The 26,197-nt window shown below is 35.4% G+C and overlaps 1 protein-coding gene across 3 annotated transcripts in view; it reads right to left on the minus strand.

Moving 5' to 3' along the window:
• The window catches only part of ROCK1 (Rho associated coiled-coil containing protein kinase 1), a 147,936-nt gene that overhangs the window by 12,185 nt on the left and 109,554 nt on the right, over positions 1–26,197 (minus strand). For all 3 annotated transcript variants that reach the window (XM_027127564.1, XM_027127566.1, XM_027127565.1), the window contains exons 17-27: positions 24,215–24,321; positions 22,621–22,771; positions 20,432–20,592; positions 18,229–18,413; positions 16,479–16,548; positions 13,790–13,884; positions 6,369–6,534; positions 4,651–4,744; positions 3,696–3,784; positions 2,255–2,443; positions 1,240–1,399 (exon numbers count right to left, since the gene is read on the minus strand). In XM_027127564.1, the coding sequence (XP_026983365.1) occupies positions 1,240–1,399; positions 2,255–2,443; positions 3,696–3,784; positions 4,651–4,744; positions 6,369–6,534; positions 13,790–13,884; positions 16,479–16,548; positions 18,229–18,413; positions 20,432–20,592; positions 22,621–22,771; positions 24,215–24,321 (1,467 nt within the window). The remainder of the gene's footprint in view (positions 1–1,239; positions 1,400–2,254; positions 2,444–3,695; positions 3,785–4,650; positions 4,745–6,368; positions 6,535–13,789; positions 13,885–16,478; positions 16,549–18,228; positions 18,414–20,431; positions 20,593–22,620; positions 22,772–24,214; positions 24,322–26,197) is intronic.

Consider the following 26,197-nt stretch of genomic DNA (forward strand, 5'->3'; position numbering starts at 1 on the left):
AGAGTCTCAAGAGGCAGGAGGTTTCAGAGAGCCAAAAATGGGAATACAGAAGGAATTTCTTGACCACTGGAGTAAGAAATATTTATTCCCTGTCCTTCACTTTCCAGATATCTCATTTTGGGCTAGCAAAGCCACCGAAGAATGAGGGCAGGGATTACACAGAATACAAATAAGAACTGAATTCACTTCCTACTTTGAGTCCCACTTTCTTGACCAAGAATGATAACGTAAAATTTTCTAAGTAGTCTATCAAGTTTCTTATATCAAATTCTCAAAAAACAAGTAATATCTGTTAAAACAGATCCCTATTATATCAAATGTGCTGATTCATATCTTTTTATGCATTATTCAGGAAATACATTAAATAAAGTCTATTTTCAAGTTTAGGACCATGTTACAAAACTTTCAAGACCTTGAACTAAGAATATGTAGTAGGTCAAATGTGTTGTGTGTGTGTGTGTATGCCTTTAAAATCTGTAATGCATGTTTTAATATATATAACCTATTCATTTCTAAATTGAACCTGTAATATGTGTATTGTTCATCTCTGTTAAAAAGACATAAATGTACTATAACCTATACTACAATGAACCGAAGAATGAGGCTGTGTTTATTTTTCAATTGATTCTCCACTAGAAAAAAAAAGGAAAAAGAAGAAAAGGTCTGAAATCCTAGCTACTCGCTTTTGCCTTTACTTGACTTCCTGCCCCCTCTCTGCATCTTCCAACCCCTTTTATCTATTTCACCAAATTTGAAACTTCAAGTCTGATTAAAGTTTATCACTATAGCATTAGGTGGGCTTCTATATAGAGCTGCTGTGGTTCTGATTATTAAGTATAGTTCTTAGTTTTAGCAAAAAAATACATAAAACACTGCAGAGCTGCTACTCATGAAAACATGTACAATCCTCCTTAAATGGTGAGAGTTGTAGCAGCAGCTTCAACTTTCACCATGGCATTAGGCTGGTTCAATACTGATTCATAAACATCTTCAAGTTTCTATTTAGTTAGAGCCACTCAGATCTATTTTAATAGTCTAAGACTGCTTATGACTGCTTTTATTCTATAAAATGCACTAGGTATACAAATGTCATCAGACTCTGGCTATCAGAAACATAAATCCCTTCTTAAGAATCCATGGACAAAACAACAAAGAGGTAGAAATCCAAATGAAAGAAATCTACATTAATTTCCATGACGTTTAAGCAAACTTGAAAGAAGTAACAGAAAATATTCTTACCTGGAAGGTTTCCATCAGTTTCATCAGCACTAGGAAAACTAGCAACACTTGTAGAATCTGATAGGTCCAAAAGTTTCGCACGCAATTGCTCAATGTCACTCTCTTTGCTAGCCAACTGCATCTGAAGCTCATTCCTATGTGTACATTCTTCTACCAATTGCTATTTTTTAAAAAATACCAAGATAATATAAAGAATCAAGATCAAAATTTCCAACATTAGAAATTAAGAATTAGTGGAACTATAAGTAATCTAGAATTATTAATACTAAAAATTTACTGTAAACTTCATGAATGTTTACTACCACAGATTTTAATACAACTATAAATGTGCAAGTTCTCTTCCTCAGTAATACATTGCTTGGATAAGCTCCTTTACTCTTTGCTTTAGATAAGTTTTTTTTTTTAATACAAAGCATCAAAAACCAAAACCAAACACCTGTTAAAACAACAGAAATTGCTTTTATGGCTTCAAACAAAATAATTTAAAAGATATAGAAAGCTTCTCAGGATGGTAAAATAAATGATGGAGTCAATGCTTGTATCTAAGTCTGCCTAAGATCAGAGACCATGTTCTCAATTTTGTGCTATTAAGCTAGGAAGCATCAAAAAAATTAAGCTTGATATTTTGAAAAGTGAGTCCTTATCTGAGGAAACAAAAAGGCTATAATACTCCAATTCCACTATCCCAACTATAGTCACTATTATACCAGTCATATCTCAATTTCAGTCTGAAGCCAAAGAGGCAAAACCCTTGGTTGTTTCTCTAAAAGTACCATCTCTAATCAAGCTGATGCTAAGGGGTAAAAATTACTCAAGTCATAGTTAATAGGCAACAGAGTATCTTTCTATTTTTTCAAGATCATTGTTCAAATTAGAGTAACAGTAATCAAATTATGGAGAATATAAACCTAAATATGATTTTTATACTAAAAAAACTAAATGAGATCAGTAGACAGTAAGTATATACAGTAATAACAATTTAAAATAATCCTACAAGTGCAACACACAACCTTACCGCTTGCATGTCATTCAGTTCCTTCTGATGTTTCACTACCATCTGGTTGAATTTCTCTCTTTCTTGGTTGAGTTCAAGTTGTAGCTTTCGATTTTCCTTTTCCTTCTTTCTCAAATCCTGTGTATTAGCTTTCTTTCTATCAATTTTAAAGTCTTTCCGATTCATTATTTCTGCCAACTTGTTAACAGCCTATTAAAATATTAAAATGTTATTAATAAGGTTCTTCATTGTAGCTACCCAATTTAAATCTCCATTAAAAATATATATTTTTCTTCAAAATCAGGAAGCAGGACTTTTTGTGTATGTGAAAATTAGGAGAACCTAATGAACGTTGGAATATGATCATTGGTAGCACAAGTAACTATTATTGATTCATCTCATTGTTCAAATGTAAGAACCAGACAGGCTTGCAAAAATCCAGTTATTGTTCAACAATTATTCAGCACTTATACTGCATGTAAGCACTCTGATAGGCACTAGAGAGACAAGGACAGAAAATACAATTATGCCCCAAAGGCATCCTAGTCTGGTGGAGGAGGAGGATAAGCAAGCATGACAGTACAGAGTGATACTGCTTCTTTTTTCTCTTAAGTGTCCCTTACTTTTTCTTTTTTTCTATTGGAAAAAAAGAAATTGGATTGGATTGTTGGATTGTTGGATTGTCTTTTTCTTTTTTGCAGATGCTCTTTATATTTATCTATATATGCTGCAAATATTCTTCGTAGTTTATTTTCTTTCAACTTATGTTCTTTTGGACTTTTTTGTATGTAATAAATGTCAACCTTTTTCTTCATGGTCTCTGTTTTGGTATAAAGGGAAGTAAAATCTCCACTGAAGGATTTTCAACAGGTATTAAGTGCATTTTTGAAAGACTACTCTAGTTGAAGGATTGTTGAGAGGGAGAATAGATTAGTGGTAAGGAGCTATCAAGCAGAAAATATTTATTTTACTGTAAAAATCAACTGAGGTACACAGCACCTTATGAAGAATTTAAACTACTGGATAACTTGGTAAAATGACAAGATACCAAGTTTTACTGTAAAAAATCTGATCTAGCTGCAAAATACAAAGCAAAATGATACCTCCACTCCTTTTAAGTTTCTTATTCACTCCCCATTCTTCTCTCTTGACTTCAGTCAAGTATGTGGTTTCTCCTCATTAAGTTTTCCTACTGTCAATTGTAGGTTTTCCATACAGTCTAAAACAAATTCTTCACTAATCAGGTGACTAGACGAATTAGCTTTCTTAACTCGATTGAAATCCTACTTCCTGAATAAGTCTTCCACATTTAATGAAGAAAGAATATTACATTACTTGTTCTAATGAAAAGCTTGAACCTTATAATCTCAGTTTTAAGAAAAGGACATGAAGAGCAAATATTAACTTCTGAATATATGATACTCAAATACAAACACATGGAAAAGGCTAAGAGCATGTATACCTGCGTTTTAAGGGTTCGTTCTGTATTGATATTCTTTTCAAAGGCAGCCTTAAGATTATTGATCTCCTCCTCCTTCTTCAGTTTATATTCTGTCAACAAATTATATAAAATGTTATTGCATGGCATTAATTAATTTCTGCCTTGCAAAGTAACAATGAGATACTTTTATAGAAATTTTGTAATGGATTCAAGGTTTATTTTAAGCAATAAAATATTTAATTCTTACTTAGTTATTAGTAACAATAACTAATTATTCAAATTAGCATATACCACATAATAACTTTCAGTAACTTCATTAAGATATTTTTCCAGGGCTTCCCTGGTGGCACAGTGGTTAAGAATCGCTTGCCAATGCAGGGGACCCGGGTTCAAGCCCTGGTCCGGGAAGATTCCACATGCGGCGGAGCAACTAAGCCTGTGCTCCACAACTACTGAGCCCGTGAGCCACAACTACTGAAGCCCGCGTGCCTAGAGCCCGTGCTCCACAACAAGAGAAGCCACCACAATGAGAAGCCTGTGCACCACAGTGAAGAGTAGCCCCCGCTCGCCGCAACTAGAGAAAGCCCGCACGCAGCAATGAAGACCCAATGCAGCCAAAAATAAATAAATAAAATTAATTAATTAATTTTTTAAAAGATTTTTTTCAGTTAATTGAGGTATAATAGACAACTAAAATTTTAAGATATTTAAAGTGTACAATGTGATGAATTGATATACACATACATTGTGAAAGGATCCCCCACAATCAAGTTAATTAACACATCAATCACCTCACATATTTACCTTTTTGTGGGGTTTGGTGGTGAGAATATTTAAGTTCTACTAAGATAATACTTACGGCTACAAAAGTTATTTAATATATGAAAACAAATATTTCAAAAACCTAATGCATATAACATAAAGATTTACCTCTGAACTTGATTTAACTTATGATTTTTAAAAAAATCCTACATACCTTCCTCTGCCTTCCTCATTTTATCAGTTAGCTCTTCATTTTCTTTTCTTAATAATTCAATATCTTTGGTTAGCATACTGTTCGTTTCTTCGAGCTAAACAAAGCACAGAAACGTTTAAGCTATATAGTCTCTTTGCTAGTCCCATATTTAAAGCAATAACCTTTAAAAAAATACTTGCATTTTCCATAGATGAGGACAGGTCAGACATTGCTTAATTATAAAAACATCTGGTTTCCAGTTTAAAATATGTGGATATAATTAAATTCAAGATATTTTAAAACAATTGTTAGCTTCCAAAAATTATTTCAGTGTGTGTGTATATACACATTACATATGAACGGAAGGAATAAAAAATGTAATGAAAAGAGAACGAGACTAGAAACTAGGAAATGTGCATTTAGTTTTCTAGCTCTGTGACCCTTAGCAAGTCACAACCTTTCTGGGCTTCAGTTTCTTCATCTGAATAATGATGATGAAAATGACAATTTAAAATGTTTGATGATTACTGTATAGCTGTTAGCATAAATGATGCCATTGTGGGCCCATATAGTTCCTCCTGTCCTTCCCCGGACCCTATCCAGAACTGTACTGTGTGGTAAAAATCACTTCTTTGTTATCAAGGGCTTTGTAGTTAATAGATACTATTTAATAATCATTAAGACCAGGTGGCCTCTATGCTCTGTTAGTCCCCAATCAATGATGAAGACCTTTGCTGACATATTCCTGGTACCTACGAGACTAGTTATCTATTCATAAATCTTGACGTAGGAATGCACTTCCTATTTCCAAGCACATACCCCCCATACCCTAGGTTAACTATAACATTGTCCCAATGGTCCCTTGGTGGTATGGAGTGTAGCTGTGAATGCTTCCATATCGTTGTCTGTCCAAACCCACTCTGTGAGTAGGGTACCCTATAATAAACTGATCCACTGATTATACGGAGCTGCCTGCCTTGTTTTTCGGTCTCAAGATACCTTCTCAGTTCGGTGGGCACTTTTCATTTCCTCTGTCCTCCAACAATGTCTTTTAGTAATGTACTTATTCACCCTTCTATTTATATGATTTCATTTAATCTTCGTAAGAAACCTGTGGAATAGGTATTGTTTCTATATTATAGATGAAGAATCTGAGGCTTGGAGAAGTTAAAGCAAACTGCCAAGACCATGTAACTTCTTAGGGGCAAAGCTGGGATTTGAACTCAGACCTGCTTATACCAGAGCACTTGATGGTGGCTTCACCACCAAGAAGAAAAATCTAACTTCCCTTTCTAGCTCCATAATACATAGACCATAGTATAAATTTCAGGAATAGGTAATTGTTTGTAGTACTGTTTTTTCTATAATGGATTTGTAGATATCCACAAAGAATTTTTTATCCCAAAATAGTTTCTCTGAATTTTATAGAATTCTGGTCATGAAATCAGTTGCAATTTATTAAGATAATAAAACAAATGAATTTAAGGTAAGCATTTCTTCACAGAAAATATATTAAGATCTACAGCCAGAAAGGGAAAAAACCCAATACACTGAATAAGAATTTCAATCATTAACAACTGTTTTAGATTATATAAATTATTTTATACATGAGTACAAGTTGACCATTGTGTATAAGTAAATACTCATGCACTTACACTTACCCAAACACTTTAACATGTAACCTATTTTGATTTTTAAATTAATTTTAATCACATAACTTAATGAACTATCACACTTACCCGACTAACAGTGTGCTCTTTATCTGTAATCTCTTGTCTATTTCTTGAAGCAGCTTTCTTGCTTTCTTGGGTCAATTCAAAATACTGTTCTTCCAGAAGCCCTCGAGCCAACTGCTCAGACTCGGCTTTTGTTTCTGCTAGATCCAACTGAGTAGCAAGAGTTTCTCTAGTAGATTTAAAAGAGAAATGAATGTAAACAAATTCAATTCATTCTTCTAACTTAATCATATGCTTAAAAACACAATTCTTTTTAAATGATAAAATGAATTAAGTATTTTATTGCTTAAAATAAACCTTGAATCCATTACAGACTTCCTATGAAAGTAATGAATCTAACCTCTCACACTTAGAAAAACTATAAAAGCAAAGGACACTTTAACCTTGTACCTGCTATTTTGCTTAACTAAGGAAAAGGTAATAAAACAATGGCAAGAGGTCTACTTCTAGAAGGGAATGTGTTGGGATCTGGAATGAAACGCAGCATGGCACAGTAGAAAAGTCATTGGCTTATAAATCAAGAGGCCAGGCCTGGACCCTTATCCCCATTCTACCACTACCTAATTGGTTAGGGACATTGGGCAAGTTCATTATACTTACTGGAGCTCAACTTAATCAAATCCATAAAATGAGAGGATTAAACTACGTTATTTTTGAGGTCCCTTCCAGCTCTGAAATTCAATGAGATTATGAAGACTTATAAATAGACGCTGTAAACTATTCTAGAAATGCTCCTTAGGAATTACATTTTAAAAGCCTTTCAGAATTGACATTCAGACCACGACCAGATCACTGCAGTTTGCCTGCTCTTCCCAAAGAACCTGTCTTCGATAAGTTATCTTGGTCATAATTGTAACCCCTACATACAGTAGGTGCACAATAAATGTTTATTAAATGAATGAATGAATGACTTCCAACTATTTTCTATTAAGAGAGTAATACAAATACTTTAGGCTGCCTCAAGCCTAAAGAGGAAGACATATAGTGGCTACAAAAAATAATTTTTTGGACAATTGTTTTTGTCCAACAAATATTTGAATGTTCCTATGTGCCAAACACTGTTCTAAGAATTAAGGCATACAGCAGTAACAAACTCCCTGCCCTCAGAAAACATACGTTAGTAGTGTGAGATAGTTTAAAGAAATGAACAATATACAGTATATCACACAGAACAATGAAAAGAAAGGTGAAGAGGCTATGAGTGTGGTCACTATTTTATAGAGGGTGATCAAGGAGGCCTCTCTGCTAAGCTGACATTTGAGGAAATATATGGAGGAAGTAAAAGAGCCATGCAGTGTATCCGGGAATACAGCTTCAGGCAGAGGAAACATCTAATACCAAGTGCCTAAATGTTCTGAAGGAAGCTAATGTGAGCAGAGTGAAGAGGGGTTGGGGGAAGTTGTGAGATATAGTAAGAGAAGTGGGGAGAGAGAACAGGTATTATAAGGCTTTCTAAAACAATATAGGGACTTTGGCTTTTACACTGAGTATTCTGTCTTAAAAAGATCATTCTGGCTGTTTAAGATCAGACTAGAAGGAGAACAACGATAGAAGCAGGGATACCAGTTAGGAGGCAAATGAAATAATCGAGATTGGAGATGATGGTAGTTTGGATCAAGCTGGTAAATGTTAAAAGTGGTGAGAAGTGATCATATTATGGACATGTTTTTTTAGTTATAGCTAGGATTTATTGATGGATTTCATGCAGAGTATAAGAAAAAAAGAAGAGTCTAGGATGACTCCAAGTTTTGGATTTAAGCAACTAGGAATAACAGAATAGCTAATATTGACATGGGGAAGACAGGGAGGAGCAGGTTGGCAAGGTGAGGGAGTAAGGCATTTTTTTTGGACATGTTACATATAAGATGCTTATTAAACACTCAAGTGGAGATGTCAAACAGACAGCTAGATTTACAAGTCTGGAATTCAGGGGAGAATATACTTGTACATTGATGCTATTTAAAGCCCTGAGGCTAGATGAGAACAAGTAGGGAGTGATCCCTTGGGTCCTCCAAACATCAAAGGTCTCAGAGATGGGAAAGGACAAAGGAGCAAAGAAGGGTGAGGAAGAGCAACCAGTTCAATAAGAGGAAAACAGTGTTTGGTGTCACAGAAGCCAATAAAGAAATTTTGTCAAGAGACAGTAATCAATTATGTCAATTGCTGCTATTAAATAAGATAAGGACTGAGAACTGAGTATAGTTTTTAGCTATTAGGAAGTCACCAGTGGCCTTGAAAAGGGTTATTTTGGTAGAGTAATAAGTACAAAAGTCTTGAGTGAGCTCGAGAGAGAATGGGAGAAGAGGACCTGATGATAAATGGTATGTCACTTTTCAAGGAAGTTTGCTACAAAAGGAAGCAAAAAAATAGGATGCTACCTGGAAGTAGATATGTAGTTTAAAGAAAAGCAGGCTGGACTTTCCTGGTGGCGCAGTGGTTAAGAATCCACCTGACAATGCAGGGGACATGGGTTCCATCCACGGTCCAGGAAGATCCCACATGCTGCAGAGCAACTAAGCTCGTGTGCCACAACCGCGGAGCCTGTGCTCTGGAGCCCGCAAGCCACAACTACTGAAGCCCTCACACTTAGAGCCCGTGCTCTGCAACATGAGAAGCCACCACAATGAGAAGCCTGCGCACTGCAACGAAGAGTAGCCCCCACTCACCGCAACTAGAGGAAGCCTGCGCGCAGCAACAAACACCCAACGCAGCCAAAAATATAAATAAATAAATAAAATTTTAAAACGCTTACAAAAAAACAAAAAAGAAAAGGAGGTTATTTTTTAAGGATATGTTTACCTGTATGCTTATATAACAATAGGAATGCCTACAGAAAGGAAAAAATGATGTAGGAAAGATGAGAGTATTATTGGAGTCATACTTTTAAGTAGGCAGAAAGGGATGGGATCGAGGGGCTGCCTTTAGGTAAATTCATGTAAATTTTGTCCATTTACATGAATCAGAAGGACGGTAGGGTTTTAGGTACAGACGCAAACAGGTTAGTAGCTATGGTGGTGGAAGAGAGAAGATGTTCTATGACTTCCAGGAAGCAAGGCCATTTGCTGAGTATGAGAACAAGGAGAAGTTGTTGATTTGAGGAAGGAGAAAAAGATAGAAAATAGTTGTCTAGAAGAGTAGGGGAGTTAGGAAAAGATAAAAAATACTGCCATTGGTAAGTCCATGAATACTAAGGGGTGGTAATGCAGGGCTTCAGATGGATAACATGTTCTCATCTGGGGTTACTGCTTTGCATCAGGTTCAGATAAATTATCTGCAACTACATTCATTCAGACATCCTTCACAACTCTCCATAGTAAAAGACCTGTCTTTACTGATGTTTAAGGCCAATCTCTCACTTTTATTCTCCTATCTCCTTTAAGAAATCATTTATCAATAATTCCCTATGCTTCTAGATTATAAGATTATAAGCAGGGGCTTTGTTCTTATTCACTGCTATATTCCAAATGCCTAGAAAAGCATCTGGCCCATAGAAAGTGCTCAGAAATTTTGTTTGAATCAGTGAACAGATGTGCAACTTTTTCCACTCTGATTTCCTTGCCATGTCCAATGCTCAAATTTCTGCTATCTTTAAAAATAAATGACGCTCCTTCACAGTCTCCTCCAGCTACAGCCATAGCTTCTTGCCTTAACAACTATGTTTCTTGAATTTTTTGATTTAATAAATATTTACTGAGCATCTACAATGTTCTAGGTACAATTCTAGATGCTAGGCATATAGCAGTGAATTAGAGTTAAGAACAAAACAACTGAAAATTCCTTCCTTTGTTGAGCTTAAGTTTGAATGGAAAGAGAAAAACAACAGAGTAAGTAAGCAAATTCTATAATATATTAGGAAGAGATAAGTGCTAAGGTAAAAATAAAACAAGGAAGAAAGTACTGAGCTGGGCAGCTAGGTAGTAAAGTGAGGGCATTCTCAATTTTTGAGTGTTCAGGGAAGGTCTCTCGAGATTACATTTAGGCCTAGACCTGGAGTGTAAAGGAAGAACCCATGTGGATATTCAGAGGAAAATGTTCCAGGCAGAGGGATAAGCAAGTCCAAAGGCCCTGAGGCAGAAGAGTAACAGACTGGTTTGTGAATAGTAAAGAGGTCAATGTGGCTGCTTTCTACTCTCTCTGTACTTCTACCCTTCCCACTCATGTCTCAGTCTACTTCAGTATAGCACCTATCAATATTGTCATCACTATTTACAAGCTGTTCTCAACAAGATAACAACCTTAAATATAATGGGACAATTTATTTTTTACTTGACCTTTCTGAGTATTTGGAATTTTAAATCACTTTCTCTTTTTTGAAATATTCTATTCCCCTGGCATTTGTGATACCCCACTCTGCTTTCCTCTTTGTATTATGGGTGACTTTATACTTTCCCTTCCTCTGCCCATTCCTTATCCTACACTAGGGGTTACAACTTGTTGCTTGAGAGCCAAATGAGTCCATATAAATGTCCCCTCCTACCTCCTTTCTGTACCTGCATGTGCATGCACATGCATGCACACACACATACACACTTAAAAATAAATTTGGGCCAATATTTTACATAAAAACTGAGATTCCTGGCTTCTCTTGAAAAATCAGAAGATCTTGAAATACTGGGTCAGTGCTACCATGTGGCAGCAAATGCTCAGAACTGAGGACGTGAACTCTTCAGTTTGTTATAATCCTCACAACTCACGCAATGGATGCTATCGATACTTAGATCCAACTAACTTCAACCCAGTTACATGTATGGTATCATAGGCTCAAGAGTTCATAAACCCTGATAAACACAACTGTCTTAATAAATCTCATCTATCTTAGTGGTTTCAGCAAGAAATGACTGTTGAATTGGCTTCAAGTCCTTATCTTTGAGTTCTAAAGCAATAATGCCAATGTCTGGTATCCATTTCTCTCTGGACATCCCATAGGCACCTCAAACTCAGTAGGTGTGAAATAGAAATAACCTTGTTTGCTCTCATTCCCCCAAACTGGTATTTTAGCCTAGGGACTACCACTACCAACAACCCAATTGTCCTGGTCAGAAACTTGAGCTGACCTGAAATTTTCCCTAACTTTTATCCCCATACCTTCAAATCTACAACTCCTATTGCTTCTACTTTCTTATTTTTTCCTATGCACTTGCCTCTCCTTTTACTGCCAACTTCCACTATAATTGTATATCTAGATTATTCCTATGGCAGTATAACTGGACTCCCTATATCCACCCAGCTTTGCCTCACTCCAATCCATTCTCTAAAGACTGGAGACTTCTAAAACCCTATCTTGTCAACCCCTAGCTTAAATTTTCATTTATTCATTGACTATTTATTGAATACTTATTATTTGCCCAGCTCTGATCTAGGTGATGTGGATATACAATATAGAATGGCAAAAAAAATAAAATCTTCCACTCTTCAACATTGATAATTCCCAATGACACACAAGCCCTTTGTAATCTGACTCAGGTTTATCTCTCTAGCCTCATCTGTCACCAACTGTCTCCCTACCGGCAAATGAAAGCATTTGCTGCTCCCAAATCACAGACTGGCTTTTGCCCATACTGTTCTCAACCCATATCCCATTCCCTGGTGAATTCTACTCTGCTTAGTTGTCACCTGGGGAATGTTCTCTGAATCCCAGATGGTAAGATGAGGTATATACCCCTTCAGTATATTCCAATAGCACTTTGTCATAGCTACCTACCTTAATTATATCTGTTTCCTGACTAGATTCTGAAGCACTTGATGGTAAGAGCCATAACTTATTAATAATTATATCACTGGCATGAAGCACAGCACACAGCACAAGAGTGGTGATCAACACATTTCTCTTAAACAGATCAAACCAGGGAAAACATATCAACCCCATGAAACATAGTATGTAGCAGATTGGGTGTCCCCTTCACTGTGAATGCATATAAACTGGGACTGTATATTATATTGTAGATATCACACAAATGATAGGCAACAGACTATACTCTACAAAAGTAGTTTACTACTGTCACAGAGAGAAACCAGGAAATGTAGCTTTGTGCCTACCTTAGAGTTTACCTAATGTATTAAGGATCTAAGCACTGAGTGCCAATGGTTGCTAAAAACAGAGGTAGTCTTCCCTCTAAAAACCAGATTTGAATCTGTTTAAGCCTCCAGATTAGGGATGTCCAGTAAAACTTTCTACAATGACAGAAATGTTCTACACTTGTGCTGTCCAATATGGTAGACACTGACCATATAAGACTATTAAGCACCTAAGTCGTGACTAGTACATCTGAGGAACTAAAGTTTAAATTTTATTTTAATGAACTAAAGTTTAAATTTAAACGGCTACATGTGATTGGTGGCTACCATACTAAACAGTGAAACTCTAGATTTAACCATTGATTTGCAAAAAACACAGAAGGATGACGAAAATGTTCAACTAACTATGGAAACAGAATCAGCAAAATCATAACTGAGGAAAACTATACAGGACAAATGATTCAGTTCCTTCAACAAATAAGTATCAGGATAGTGATTACTCTTGTGGTGGGGAGGGAAGAGGCATAAGCAGAAGTGGGGATATAGTGGGCTTCTGAGGTAGATTTTGTTCATGGGTGGTGGTTATAATGATATTTGTCATATAATTTATAAAACTGTACATGTTTTGCTATTTTATGTATTTGTTTGCTTCAACAATAAAAGTTAAAATTTTTTACTTCTTTCAAAGGTGGTTATATGGAAAAGAATATAACAATGTGAGAAAACTAGTTTCAATGTCTGTTCTCACACTATCTAGCTATGAGCAGTTGTTACACTTAATAGCTTTCTAAGATCACCTCCTTATAAGGCCCTAGGCACACATGCAATGGAAATTAACCTGCATTATAATACTAAGAGGAAGACCCTGCATTCCTTTACCTAACATAAAATGATGACTTGCAAATACAGCGTGAACTTTTTTTTTTTTTTTGCGGTACGTGGGCCTCTCACTGTTGTGGCCTCTCCCATTGCGGAGCACAGGCTCAGCGGCCATGGCTCACGGGCCTAGCCGCTCCGCAGCATGTGGGATCCTCCTGGACAGAGGCACGAACCCACGTTCCCTGCATCGGCAGGCGGACTCTCAACCACTGCGCCACCAGGGAAGCCCCGAGTGTGAACTATTTATATACAAACAGATGTTTGAAGATTAAGAGACCCTTGAAAACAATTTACTGTCACAATTTAGTGAATCTCTGTACAACCCCTACAGTGTTAATGTATCAAATTATTTCTTCACCATAAAGGCAAATTTAGCCTAAATCTAGTTTGATTTGTTCTGAATTAGCCCAATAAGATTTGCTATTCCACTGTCATCAGAATAATGGCACATCTATTCTCTACCTTTAAACTTAAATTTAAGAATGTTTTGCTATAGTACTGATTCTTGTTCTAAACTAAAATGGACATACTTTTCACTTTGTAGTTCCTGTATTTTCTTTGAATTTTCTCTGTTTTTTTCTTCAATTTCTTCCTTAAGTTCCTTTACCTGGGTTTTATAAAGTGTCTGCAAAACAAGTGATAAGAAGAAGTAAGTGTTTATGGTAGGTTAAAAAACAGTTCGGTAGTTTCTTATAAACAATTAACACATGGTCCAACAATTCCACTCCTAAGTATTTACCCAGGACAAATACAAATATATATCCATACAAAGTCTTATACATAAATTTTCATTGCAGTTTTATTCATGGTTAACTCCAAACTGGAAACAACCCCAGATATCTATCATCAGATGAATTTTTAAAGTTGTGATGTACCCATACTACTCAACAATAAAAAGGAATGAACTACTAATATATACAGCATGATAAACCTAAAAAATGTTAAGCTGTATGAAAGAAACCAGGTGCTAAAGAGTGTGTACTACATGATTCCATGTATATGAAATTGTAGAATAGGTGAAAATAATCAATAAGACAGAAAGCAAATCAGTGGTTGCCTGCAGATAGAGGTGGGTGGAGAAGATTGACTCCAAAGGGCCATGAAGGAAATGTTTTATATGTTGATTGTGATGGTGGTCACAGTATACACATATGTCAGAATTTATCAACCACTTAAAATGGGTACAATTTATTATATATAAATTATACCTCAAAAATATATTAAATGTATTGATTTGGGAAAAACATTATAAAGAAACTTAGCAAGCAATACTTATTTAAAAGTTAGATCAATTTTTGAAGTAAATAATGTTAGAGAAACCACTTCTCTTGGGTGATGAAGTGGGTGGTTGAGAGGTAGAAGAAATATCCATAAATAGGATTTATCAATGTTCTGTCAACATATGAATAATATATACTTAGTACAGAACAATGATTCTTACAAAATTCACTAGGTTTTTGCCAACTCCATCAACAAATATTTAACAGGTATGAAAAAGTATTAGACCCACACTGTGTTAGATGCTGAGGTTACAGAGTAAACTTCCAATTCTGAAGTCTATGTCTTTCTTTTAAACCAACCTTTTTAGTCTAAAAGATAAGGAAAAAAATAGTAAGGACCAGCAAATAGCTGTGGAGTACTACTTTTACACTGTACACTGAATTATACCTCTAAGAAATAGCACTTCTCTAGGGGGAAAAGTACATTTCCATGGGAATGCAAATGAAAGAAGAATGATGGCTGGCTTTAGTTTAAGTGCTTACAATTTCTAAAATGAAATAGTCCATTCTGCATTTAGGAATCAGATTCTCATTTCTCCTTTCTCTGACTTCAATTATTGAAATTTATATGTGTAATCAATGAAGAGAGAAAAAGAAAAATAACCTGATTTGAAAGCCCAGATTAAAGAAAATCTTAAATTTGGTTCATAATAACTTATCAAATTTAGCAACATCTAACCCAGTCCTCACAAGCAATAGAATAAATCAAAACTAAAGGCAGGGTTAGTATTTTGTATGGTTTTTATACAGGCAAAAATCAAGAATCCATAGGAACCACCACAAATCACTTGACAGCCATCCCAAAACATGGAGGCACTGAATGATTACTCTGTGGAAGCCTAGGGACAAAAAGGTGTGCTTGATATTACAGACCACTTTGCAGAAGTCAGTACCACACACTGAATAGTTAAGGTTAATTTACACTCAGGGAAAAGTTTTTCAACAATCTTGAATTATTTTTTAATTTAAAAACATTTAATTTAAAAACATATTTAATTTAAAAACATACTATACTATCATAAAAACATATGATAGTATAATAAGCCAAGAAGAAATAGACAGTAGTAGAAAGTCATCATATTTATTAGGAGATGAAAAGAGTAGAGCATGAAGCTCTTAATTGTGTGAAATTCTGTAGAGCTCTAATGGTATCCAGATTTTTTACTAGAGAAATCATTACTTCCAATATTGTTCACACTTGGTTTCTAGGGCATGTTTATCAGTGTAACTCAAACTCCATGCATTTAATTACGCTGCTTAAAGCTCATAGGAAAGGTGGTTGCCACTGAAAGAGAAATGGAGCTGGTAGATAAATGTTAAGTTGAAATGGCAGAGCACAAGCTTGGCAACCAGAGGAAGTAAACAAAAATTCAGAGGTTTCAATAAAGCCTCAAAGCATTAGCTATAAATGCTCATCAACAGTAGTAATGAAAATAACTTGGCCTGCAGCAAATATGAAAATGATTTTTATGGAGAAAAAGGATAACAGATGCATAAAAGTGCACACAGGGCTAAAACAGGAAAAAGCTCCTCAACATTAGTTATACCCACAACTGTATGTAGTTACACCTAGAGATATATGTATGTAGGCCACTATAATGTGTATACAAGAACCACACATGATAATACTGGCACTCTAAACCACCAGAGCTTGCTACCAGGCAGACAGAACCCTTAACAAAGTCTGTAGCTTTGTTATATATGTAGCTCCAGTTTGAAAGCAATTCTGGAAATATTTGCACAAAAACAGTCATTTCTTTACAACTTAAACAGACCACCAACTCAGATCCAGAAATGAAATGCAGAGATGGGGATATAAAGAAGGGGAGAAAACTACTTCACAGTCATTTGAAAAAGAATCATAGTTCACATTAAAAATCTAAATACCTTGTTTTAAGTCAGGTTTTGAAACAGTCTATATGTTAAAAATGATTCTCACCGAGAAATATTGCTCAGCTTCAAGCTGATCTTGTAGCTCCCGCATCTGTCCTTCATTTCCTCTGTATTGTCTTTAGACAAAAGAGAAAACAGTAAACAAATGCTCCTATTTATACTAGACTTTACATCATTCTTTGTTTCTTAAAGTTGCTACAATAAAAAAGGTTTACTAAAGTAACCTTTGTTTCAAAAAATCATTCTTCAGGGACTTCCCTGGCAGTCCAGTGGTTAAGACCCTGCGCTTCCACTGCAGGGGGCGCAGGTTTGATCCCTGATAGGGGAAGTAAGATCCCGCATGCTGTGCGGTGCAGCCAAAAAATTTAAAAACTCATACTTCATTATACAGTATTACTTTACTAGTTATATTTGGTTAGGCCACACTGTCTGCTCCTTATTAAATGATACTATGAAAAGTTGAGGGGACAGTTTTCTACTGAAGGTCACTTATTAATTGTGGAGTAATCCACAATGCAAAAATAAAAATATTTTTTGGTAAATTTTTCTAAAGAAAAGCTTTCTTAGGGATACATTTAAAATGTCTTATGCTGTAAGTAGACTATTAAAAACTTGACCATATTTAATAAATAGTAAGAATAATTTAGTACTATATTTTATGGTCAATTAAGCACAAGGGTGCGGTGGAAATGAATACTCAGGTAAGGAGTAAGAAGGGAGGCAATAACAACAACTGACAAAGGAGGAGTAACACAGATAAAGAGACAAGTACACTGCTCACAGAGAGGAAAGGACTTAAAAAGACAGAGACACAATGCAACCCAAAGAAGCTATTCAACAATGAACAATTCCATCTGCAGCTGCTAGGTTTTCATATTAGATAGTAACAGCTTTTTATTTTCAGCATATGGTTGACAGAAAGTACATAATAATTATTAGTTAAATGCTGAGTGAAAGTTATTTCGGGAGAGGAAAACTACAAAACACATTACTTGGTAAAAATAGTGGCTCTAAAAGGGGAAAAGAATTTCACCAATATAAAGTCAACAAAATCAAACCCAGCAATTTTACCTAAGAATTACTGTGTTGTAAACAAAGCTGGCAAATGAAGGCATTATAACATAAATTTGGAGGAAATAAAACCTCATGGTCTGGCATAAGGTATCTTTGATATTAAATTTCTGAAGCATGTCCTTATACAAATTCTGAAAGTCATACTGACACCTTGCTTTGTCCCCATTTCAAGTAAGCGGGCACATCACATCTCAGAATAGAAGAAAAAGAACATTTTGCACTTTGAGATGAACCAAAGAAACAAAATAAAACAAACAAACAAACAAATACAGGGCCATCATGTCTAATTCTAGTCTCTAAAATAGAGAAACCTTAAACATTTTCTGTAAGGTACTAAATCCTTAATAATAAGGTTATTCCTCATTTTTGTAATTCTAGTGTGAAGAAACATGATGACTTTCATAGATACGAAAATCATATGAGAAAACTGTGTTTTTCCTACCATAAACAGACATTGTAAAGTCACTAGTCTTGATAATGTCCTTTTTTTCCCCTTTAAATAACTGTGTTTTTTATTTAGTAAGCCTGTCTTTCCAAAGCCTGAACTCCCTTGCAAACCTTCTTTGCAAATAAATTCTTTTATTTTTTCTAAATGCTTTTTCCTAAATCTTCCTTTCACAAACTCTAAGAACATAACCTATACACACATAAAATATGAAACACATAAGCAAATGCTAAACACAAAAAAGAAAGAAATCAAGAATGTTATTTCCGAAACTTACTTTGTAAGCTGAGCTAATTCAAACTCTAATAATCTCTTTGCTTCCAATAAAGTATTTATTTCCTGTTTCATCTGCTTTTCTAAACCTTTTAAATTGTCTGCCTCAAATGCGTGGGTCTTCAATTCATTTTGTAACAACAGTCGCTTATTTGACTCCTGCTCCAGTTGCAGGGATAGATTCTTAACCTATGAATGAGAAAAATAATTGGGATTGTAAATCTCTTTAGTAATTTATTAGACATCATTTGAAAGAATACTAATCAAATCTCAAGTACATTATAATTCCTTATACAAGTAGAAAATATTAGTATTGTAATGAGTCTCCACAGTTCTATGCATTTATTACTGCAGAATTTACTGTTAAATCAAATTAATTCCCAAATTTCAGATGTGAGATCTTGGAGGGAAAAGAAATCTGGTTTCTTTGTACCCCAACCTGTAAGGAAATTTTGGAGAAGGTGAGTATAAAAGTCACTTTTGGGGGGACATTCCTAAATGGTATTTAAATTTACCTGTTCTTTCATAAATGTTTGTACTCTAATCTACAACCCTCTAGAGTTTATAAAACAAATTGAATATATATTTAGTTCAACTCAATAAATATTTATCAAGTACTTATTAGGCGTTAGGACTAATAAACGAAAAATTCTTACAGTGGTTACAGTGCCCTTCATGATCTATTCCGTTTACTTTCCTAGCATTATCACTGGTCATTCTCTGAATCCAATCATACTCCTCAGATCCTCCAGTGTGACAAACTCTCCATCACCACACAGTTCTTGCACAGGCTATTCTCTGTCTTTCCCTCTTCATTTATTCTTTCTTCAGCTCTTAAATGCCAAACCCTTAGTGAGGCCTCCTTTACCTCCTGGATGTGATTAGTCCTAACACTCCTACTTGGTATGTCCTCTTTAAATATGTCATGCTTATAATTCAATTTTAATATCTGTCTTTCCCTTTGGGTTCTAAGTTCCACAGAAGTCAAGACCATAGCTGTCTTATTCCATACCCCAACTCCTAGCACAGGGCTAGGCAGATAACACGTGGTCAAAAGTTACATTTTAAAATTACTGAATATTATCTCCCAAATTTTCAACACATATTCTTCCTGCATGCTGGCTCTATTAGGTATCTCTAATCTCTCTTCTTTCTTGTCCATTCTATATACCACTACCAGATTACTTTTCCTGAAAGAGTGTTTTCATCTATAGCTTTATAGTTTTAAAAACTATCAATACTTTGCCCTCCAGGTTTCCCCCATGACTACTCAATATGTCTCTCCTTTCCTGGTTTGATCAAGTCGCTTTTTGTCCCTCACTTACCTATCTCCTTAAGCATTCTGTAATTACTCTTTTACATATGTGAACTAATTATTTTTGGTCTTATAATTTCTAAAGTACATATACCGGCTTCTCTGGTGGTGCAGTGGTTAAGAATCCGCCTGCCAATGCAGGGGACAGAGGTTCGAGCCCTGGTCCAGGAAGATCCCACATGCCGCCGAGCAACGAAGCCCGTGGGCCACAACTACAGAGTCCGCGTGCTGCAAATACTGAAGCCCGCGTGCCTAGAGCTTGTGCTCCGCAACAAGAGAAGCCACTGCAATGAGAAGCCCGCACACTGAAATGAAGAGTAGCCCCCGCTCACCACAACTAGAGAAAGCCCACGTGCAGCAACAAAGACCCAATGCAGCCAAAAATAAATAAATAAAATAAATAAATTTTAAAAATAAAGTACATATACCAATCACTAGGATATAATATCATTTTATCTCTTTATTTACTGCTTTCAAGCAAGTCTTTCAAGCAAGACTCCACAGCTTAATGCTTCTTCTGAAATCTAAAAACAATGCTCCTCTTGGGGATTACTGGATACCTGACAATAAAGAAGTTTTTTTTTTTTCTCTCTCTCTCTCTTAGAAAGCAAATGGTCAGTTTCTTCAGGGGAGGAGCTGTGACACTTCTTTACAGTTGTACTGTCACAGTGCAAAATGGTATAGAACCTATGGTGTGAATGTTCACTATACGAAGATGAAAATTTTAGGAGTTAGGGATATAGTGGTGACCTTACAGCAGTGAACACAGATACATATAAGTTATTTTATTAAAATCTCCACCATGTTGTTTAAATTATAGATAATGACTTTTTAGTCATAACAATGATATTCTCTTTTATAAGATGAACAAAATTAGTATTATTTTTCTTACTTCATCCTCCATCCTTTCTTTATTTTCAGTCAAATGCTCTAGCTTCTGCTGAGATTGTTTTAGATCAACATCTAGCATGGAGCATTGCTTCTCAATCTGAACAACCCTATTTTCAGCCTTCTCTCGAGCTTCTCTCTCTTCCTTCAGCTTTTTTTCCATCTCTGTGAAAGAAAAAGTTATAAACATACATTTAAAGACAAAGACATGCTTTTCACTTTCATGGGCTGTGTAAGACACCTAGGTGCCAAAAATCCCTACTGTTTTTATCCTGGGACTCTTTTAGAGCTATTCGTTATAGAAGTTCTAACATTATGAATTATTTGTATAGTGGGATCTCTAAAGGAAGAGAGTCATAAAATATAACGAATCTTCCAAATCCATCCCTTGACCAATGATCTGAGAGACTATTCAGTGCCATTTTCAGACCAGAAGGTGAAAGTATAGCTGGAAAAAAGTGGAGTATCTAAGGAGAAGAATGGAGGTAGTTCAGATAAAAGTAGAAAAATAAGATTGTGGTTATTAATCTATACCTGGCATTGTTCCAGAAAAGTTTCCGAAGCTTAAGGCTGTGATGCAAACTTTAATTTATGCAACTCAGACAAGATTCCGTGATAGTATAATACCTATTTTAATTATTATCAGAAGATATTAGTCTACAGTGAGGTTCCCTTTTTGAGATACGGTAACTAAGGTTCTGAAGGTTAATTTTCTAGGGTCCTGCAACTCTTAAGTTGCACCATCAGGTTTCAAACTTAATAAGTCTGCTTTCTCACTTTCAGACTGTCCTCTAGGTGACAAAATAGAAACCATCAGAATGGAGCTTCCTGAATAATTCCCAGATTTCTGGCTTGGGCCCCTGGATGTTGAATACCATCATCCATAACCATGATAATATCTCCCATTTATTGAAAGCTTTTTATGTACAGGCAGTTTAGATGCATTTTCCCACCTAATTTTTTTTTTTTTTTAATACAGAGTGGCTAAAAGGCAAAGTAGATTTGTCTGATTACAAGCCTGGGCTCATAAAAACTAGACAGCCGTTAACCAAGACAGTCAGAATAGGAGTAAGGGCAGGTCTGATAGATGAGGTCACACGTTTTCCCTTGAATAAACTGAATTTAAGGCGCCAGGTAACATTTCCAGGTTACAGTAGGTTAAGAAGTGAGTAGAAGGTGAAGAAAAGGAAGACATCTTTTTATAAGTTTGGCTATAAATGAATGGAATAAAACAGTGGCAATTAGTAAGGATCACAGGTTGCTGCAAGGGTTTGTCTTTTTTTTTTTTTTTTAAGATGGGAGAGACTTGTACATGTTTACAACAGGAAGAAATTCAGTGGAGGAAAAAAGGTTGAGAATAAAGAGGAGAAAAAGAAATAATAAGTTGAGATAAGAGGCTAGATCTGAATACAGCTAGAACATATTGGCAAGGACAGGAAGAGGATCACCCTCCTCTAAGATGAGAAGAAAGATAATGAACATGGGTAAAGTAGTAAGACAGGTTGATTAAGTTAGAGAATTAGATTCTGAGGGGTTCACACCTATGATTTCACAATTTGTTTTTGAAATAGGAGAATGTTCACCTAAAATTAAAGTGATAAAGAAATGGCATAGGAAGCTTGAGGAGAGGAATAAAAGTTTAGGAGAAAAACTGATCTGCATATTACCTATTTAATATGAGTGACATATATAAAAATGACAGCTCACCTGAGGCTGGAGACAATGCATTGGGATAACATCCATCTGAAGAACTATTTGAAGCAATGAAAAGTGGCCGGCTAGTCTGATCTAGATCTGTTGTGCTTAGAGGCATAACACAGTGGAAATACGAAGGAATGAGAGAGTTGAGGGTACAGAGCAAGAAAGCAGATGAATTAACAGACAATGAGTTCCAGAAGAAGAAAACTGAGGAAAGGGCTGAAAAACTGGGAGAAATAAGAATCCACTGACTCTTACAGGGAGTAGAGGGTAGTATAGGGAGTAGAGAATGGTAGAGTAAGAGAACTAGCAGGTGAAATTGTCATTTTAAAAAATGGAAGGTATCAAAAAAGGAAGGCACACTTTTCCCAGATCATCATTTATAATTTCCAAGAGTTTAAACTACTACACAATAAAATTTGATCAAAATCAAAATATTTTTGTTGGCATTATTTAAAAACTAATCATGTAGAAAATATTAAAACTGACACTTACCACACATTGCAACAGACTTGGCCTCTTCAATAGATTGATGTTTGTCAGTTAAACGAGCTTTGGTTACTTTATGTTCATTTACCTCTTGTTCTAACCTTTGCTGTAATGATTTAAGCTTGTAATTTAAATCTATTTCTAAGTTATTCTTTTCCTGTAAAATGAGAAAGAGAGTCATATACTATGCTGTGCAAAAGGCACATCATTAAATCTTATATTAATTAATATCCCATAAGAGATAATACATGAATCACATTGGCTTGAAATGTTACACCATATATACTTAAATACTTTTATTCAAGACACAGCTTTATTTTTATACTTCTTGTATATTTCACACCATCTATAATGTCTTACTTTAAAAATCATAATAAGCACATATAATTAAAAGCAAAATATCACCTTTTTTCTACCCCCCACCCTTCCCCATGTGAATCATTAGCCATGGCTGATGGCAGGGCAGAGTTCTGTTATGTTCAGGAGGGTTCACTGCGAGGATCAGAAACGAATAGGACAATTCTTCAGTTCATTTAAAAATTTTTGCTACCATTAAAAAAAACTGATCTCTATTTACAATTGCATCTACACCTAGATTTACCTTGCTCTGACAAAAGAATGTCAACATGTATTCCATTCCTGTTTGGATACTTCTACTCTTCTTCTTTCAACCTATTTCCAAACTTATACCAGACTTAAACATCAAAAAGTTATTCTGAATGACACAAAACATGTCTAAAGGACAAGATAAGTGGTGAATTTTCTGATCATTTATCTGAGGATCTAGTAAACCTACAACATTTCAGGGAGGTAAGCTAAATCTGCATATTACCTATTTAATCCTTTTCTTAGCAAGGTAAGGACAGAGGATAACCAATGGCATTTTTTGACTGTTATGAAAATTCTACATGCAAAGGCCAATTACATTATGTATGCTCTTTACTATTTTGCTAACTCTTACTAACGAAATGGAAAAGGCACACATGGTCTACTACATACTAATTCTTTGTTTTCCTTCTTCATAATTAGTAAGGTTCAGCATCTTCATCTTACCCATGTACAAAAAATGGGGGGAAAATTCTGTATGAAGAGGTATCCCCAAACCAAAGCAATCTGTGATGATCAGATAATATCAGTTATCTGATACCCTTCAAGGGTAGAAACAAACAAATAAAAATAACACCCTAGGGCTTCCCTGGTGGCGCAGTGGTTGAGAGTCTGCCTGCTGATGCAGAGGACACGGGTTCGTGCCTGGTCTGGGAAGATCCCACATGCTGTGGAGCGGCTAGGCCCGTGAGCCATGGCCGCTGAGCCTGCGCATCCGGAGCCGGTGCTCCGCAACGGGAGAGGCCACAACAGTGAGAGGCCCGCGTACCGCCAAAAAAGACCCCCAAAAAACAAACAAAACAAAACAAAAAATAACACCCTAAAAAGCCCAAATTAAGACCCACATACACCTCCACACAGCAACCAACAATAAAAACTTCTAGAAATGTAAACATATAAAGATTAGGAATGAATGATCTTTTATAAAACCATCTTATAATATCTGATAATCAGTAAATACTATCTCATAATTGGTATATGTTAAATCATTTACCTTTTCTGAATGATTAAGCATGTCTTGAGCCTCTTTTCTTTCTCCTTCCACTCTTTCAAGATTATGTTTGAGATGCTTCACCTCCTCTTGTAAAGATGTAATTCGAGCTATCAAGTAAGAAAAAAGTTCAAGTCACATAGTCATTGAAAGACAAATCTTTTTTTCCCAGCATTATCATTAAGATAAAAAAAGTTTAAAATCTCCTGATCAGACAGAAATTTATTAAGTGTTTTCTTAGCAGTATATACAATAACTACAATACATAGTGATAAAAATGTTAATTCTAGTTGGAGATCATCTAGTATATATTCATTTTACAGATGGTCAAAGAGATAAGCCTGAGCTTCGTCCAGAAATCAGATCTGAGTCCTAATCGAGTGCTCTTTTCCCCATGTTAATTAAGGCAAGTATTTAAGTGCTTTTTTATGTATCAGACATTCTGAAAAGTGTTTAATTACTCTTAAACTTAATGAAGAAAAACTCCATTACTAAAGAAACTAAGTTTTAAGGAATTCAAGTCCTCTAACAAAGCTTAGTGTTAACCTACCTGATGCTCATGTCATGCAATGGTAGCAACTCACATATTTAGAAACTCTACTCATTAAGATATGCTTTACGTTTTGTTTTTAATGCATAAGTACTTAATAAACACAATTTAATACATGCAGAATCTAACATATATGAATATAATTATATTGTCTAGTTCAAAAGTAGAAACCTATTTTCTTATTTTGTGATTCAATGTGGCCTAAGATTTGACGGGGAAATGGATAAAGCACCCTAAAAGACCCGGAAAAAATTTGTACTTCTTAAAGTTTAGTGTTTAACTTGCAGTACTTGCCAAAGTCTTCAAGACACTCAACCTGCCTCCTATATTTTACTGTTTCTGAAGTAGTTCTTTTTTTTTTTTTTTTTTTCTGGTACACGGGCCGCTCACTGTTGGGGCCTCTCCCGTTGTGGAGCACGGGCTCCGGACGCGCAGGCTCAGCGGCCATGGCTCACGGGCCCAGCCGCTCCGTGGCATGTGGGATCTTCCCGGACCAGGGCACAAACCCATGTCCCCTGCATCGGCAGGCGGACTCTCAACCACTGCGCCACCAGGGAAGCCCCTGAAGTAGTTCTTTAATGAACAAATGAATATTAAATCTTTGGCACGTGATAAGGCTTGTCTGGTAGGCTAGTTCTAGGATCTAGAGAGCAATGAAGCAATTTTATTTACACACACAGGCAATGTGGCATTCTGTTCACATAGGAATATTTTCATATAGGAGAAAGAAACACCTGCTAGTTTCTTTCAAATGGTTGAGCAAAAATACAGAGAATGTGTGTGTTTGTATGGAGAGAGATAAAGCAAACATGGCAAGATGTTTAAATGTTAAAGTGCTATTTAAAAAATGCTTCTTCCTGTATTTATAATAAATAATAGGTTTTTAAAATCTGTAGAAAGATAGTATACTCAGGTTAAACTGAATTTCTGTGTAGAAGTTGTTCATATAAACCAACTCTCAAGAAGACAAAGTAATGAAAATATATGGGTTGAATTCATTAGAGTCCTAGTAACTTTATAAAAGGTATGTTAAATATATTTTATTTTCCTCATTTATTGTATTTTTTAAAAAATGCTAGGAAGAAACTATAACTTGTCTGTACAATACATGAAAGCAAAAAAGCTTCACATTAAAATACATATATATATATATATATATATATATACACATACATACATACATATATATATACACACACACAGTAGAAGGAATAAGAACCAAAATATCAGGGATCATAACCTAAGCAGATCAAAACAATAAAGCTTCTAGAGGAAAATAGGGAATAATATCCTCATGATTTAATCAAAGAATTCAACAGGCCACACTAAATAGCACTGACCACAAAAGAAAAAAAAATAGGACTACATTAAAAATAAGAAAAGTAAGACCTCCTGTTCATTGGCAGACAGGATTTAAGAGTGAAAAGGAAAACCAC

This window comes from Aethalodelphis obliquidens, unplaced genomic scaffold (assembly GCF_003676395.1).
Source record: "Aethalodelphis obliquidens isolate GAN/ISIS:26980383/991018 unplaced genomic scaffold, ASM367639v1 scaffold32, whole genome shotgun sequence".
NCBI lineage: Eukaryota > Metazoa > Chordata > Mammalia > Artiodactyla > Delphinidae > Aethalodelphis > Aethalodelphis obliquidens.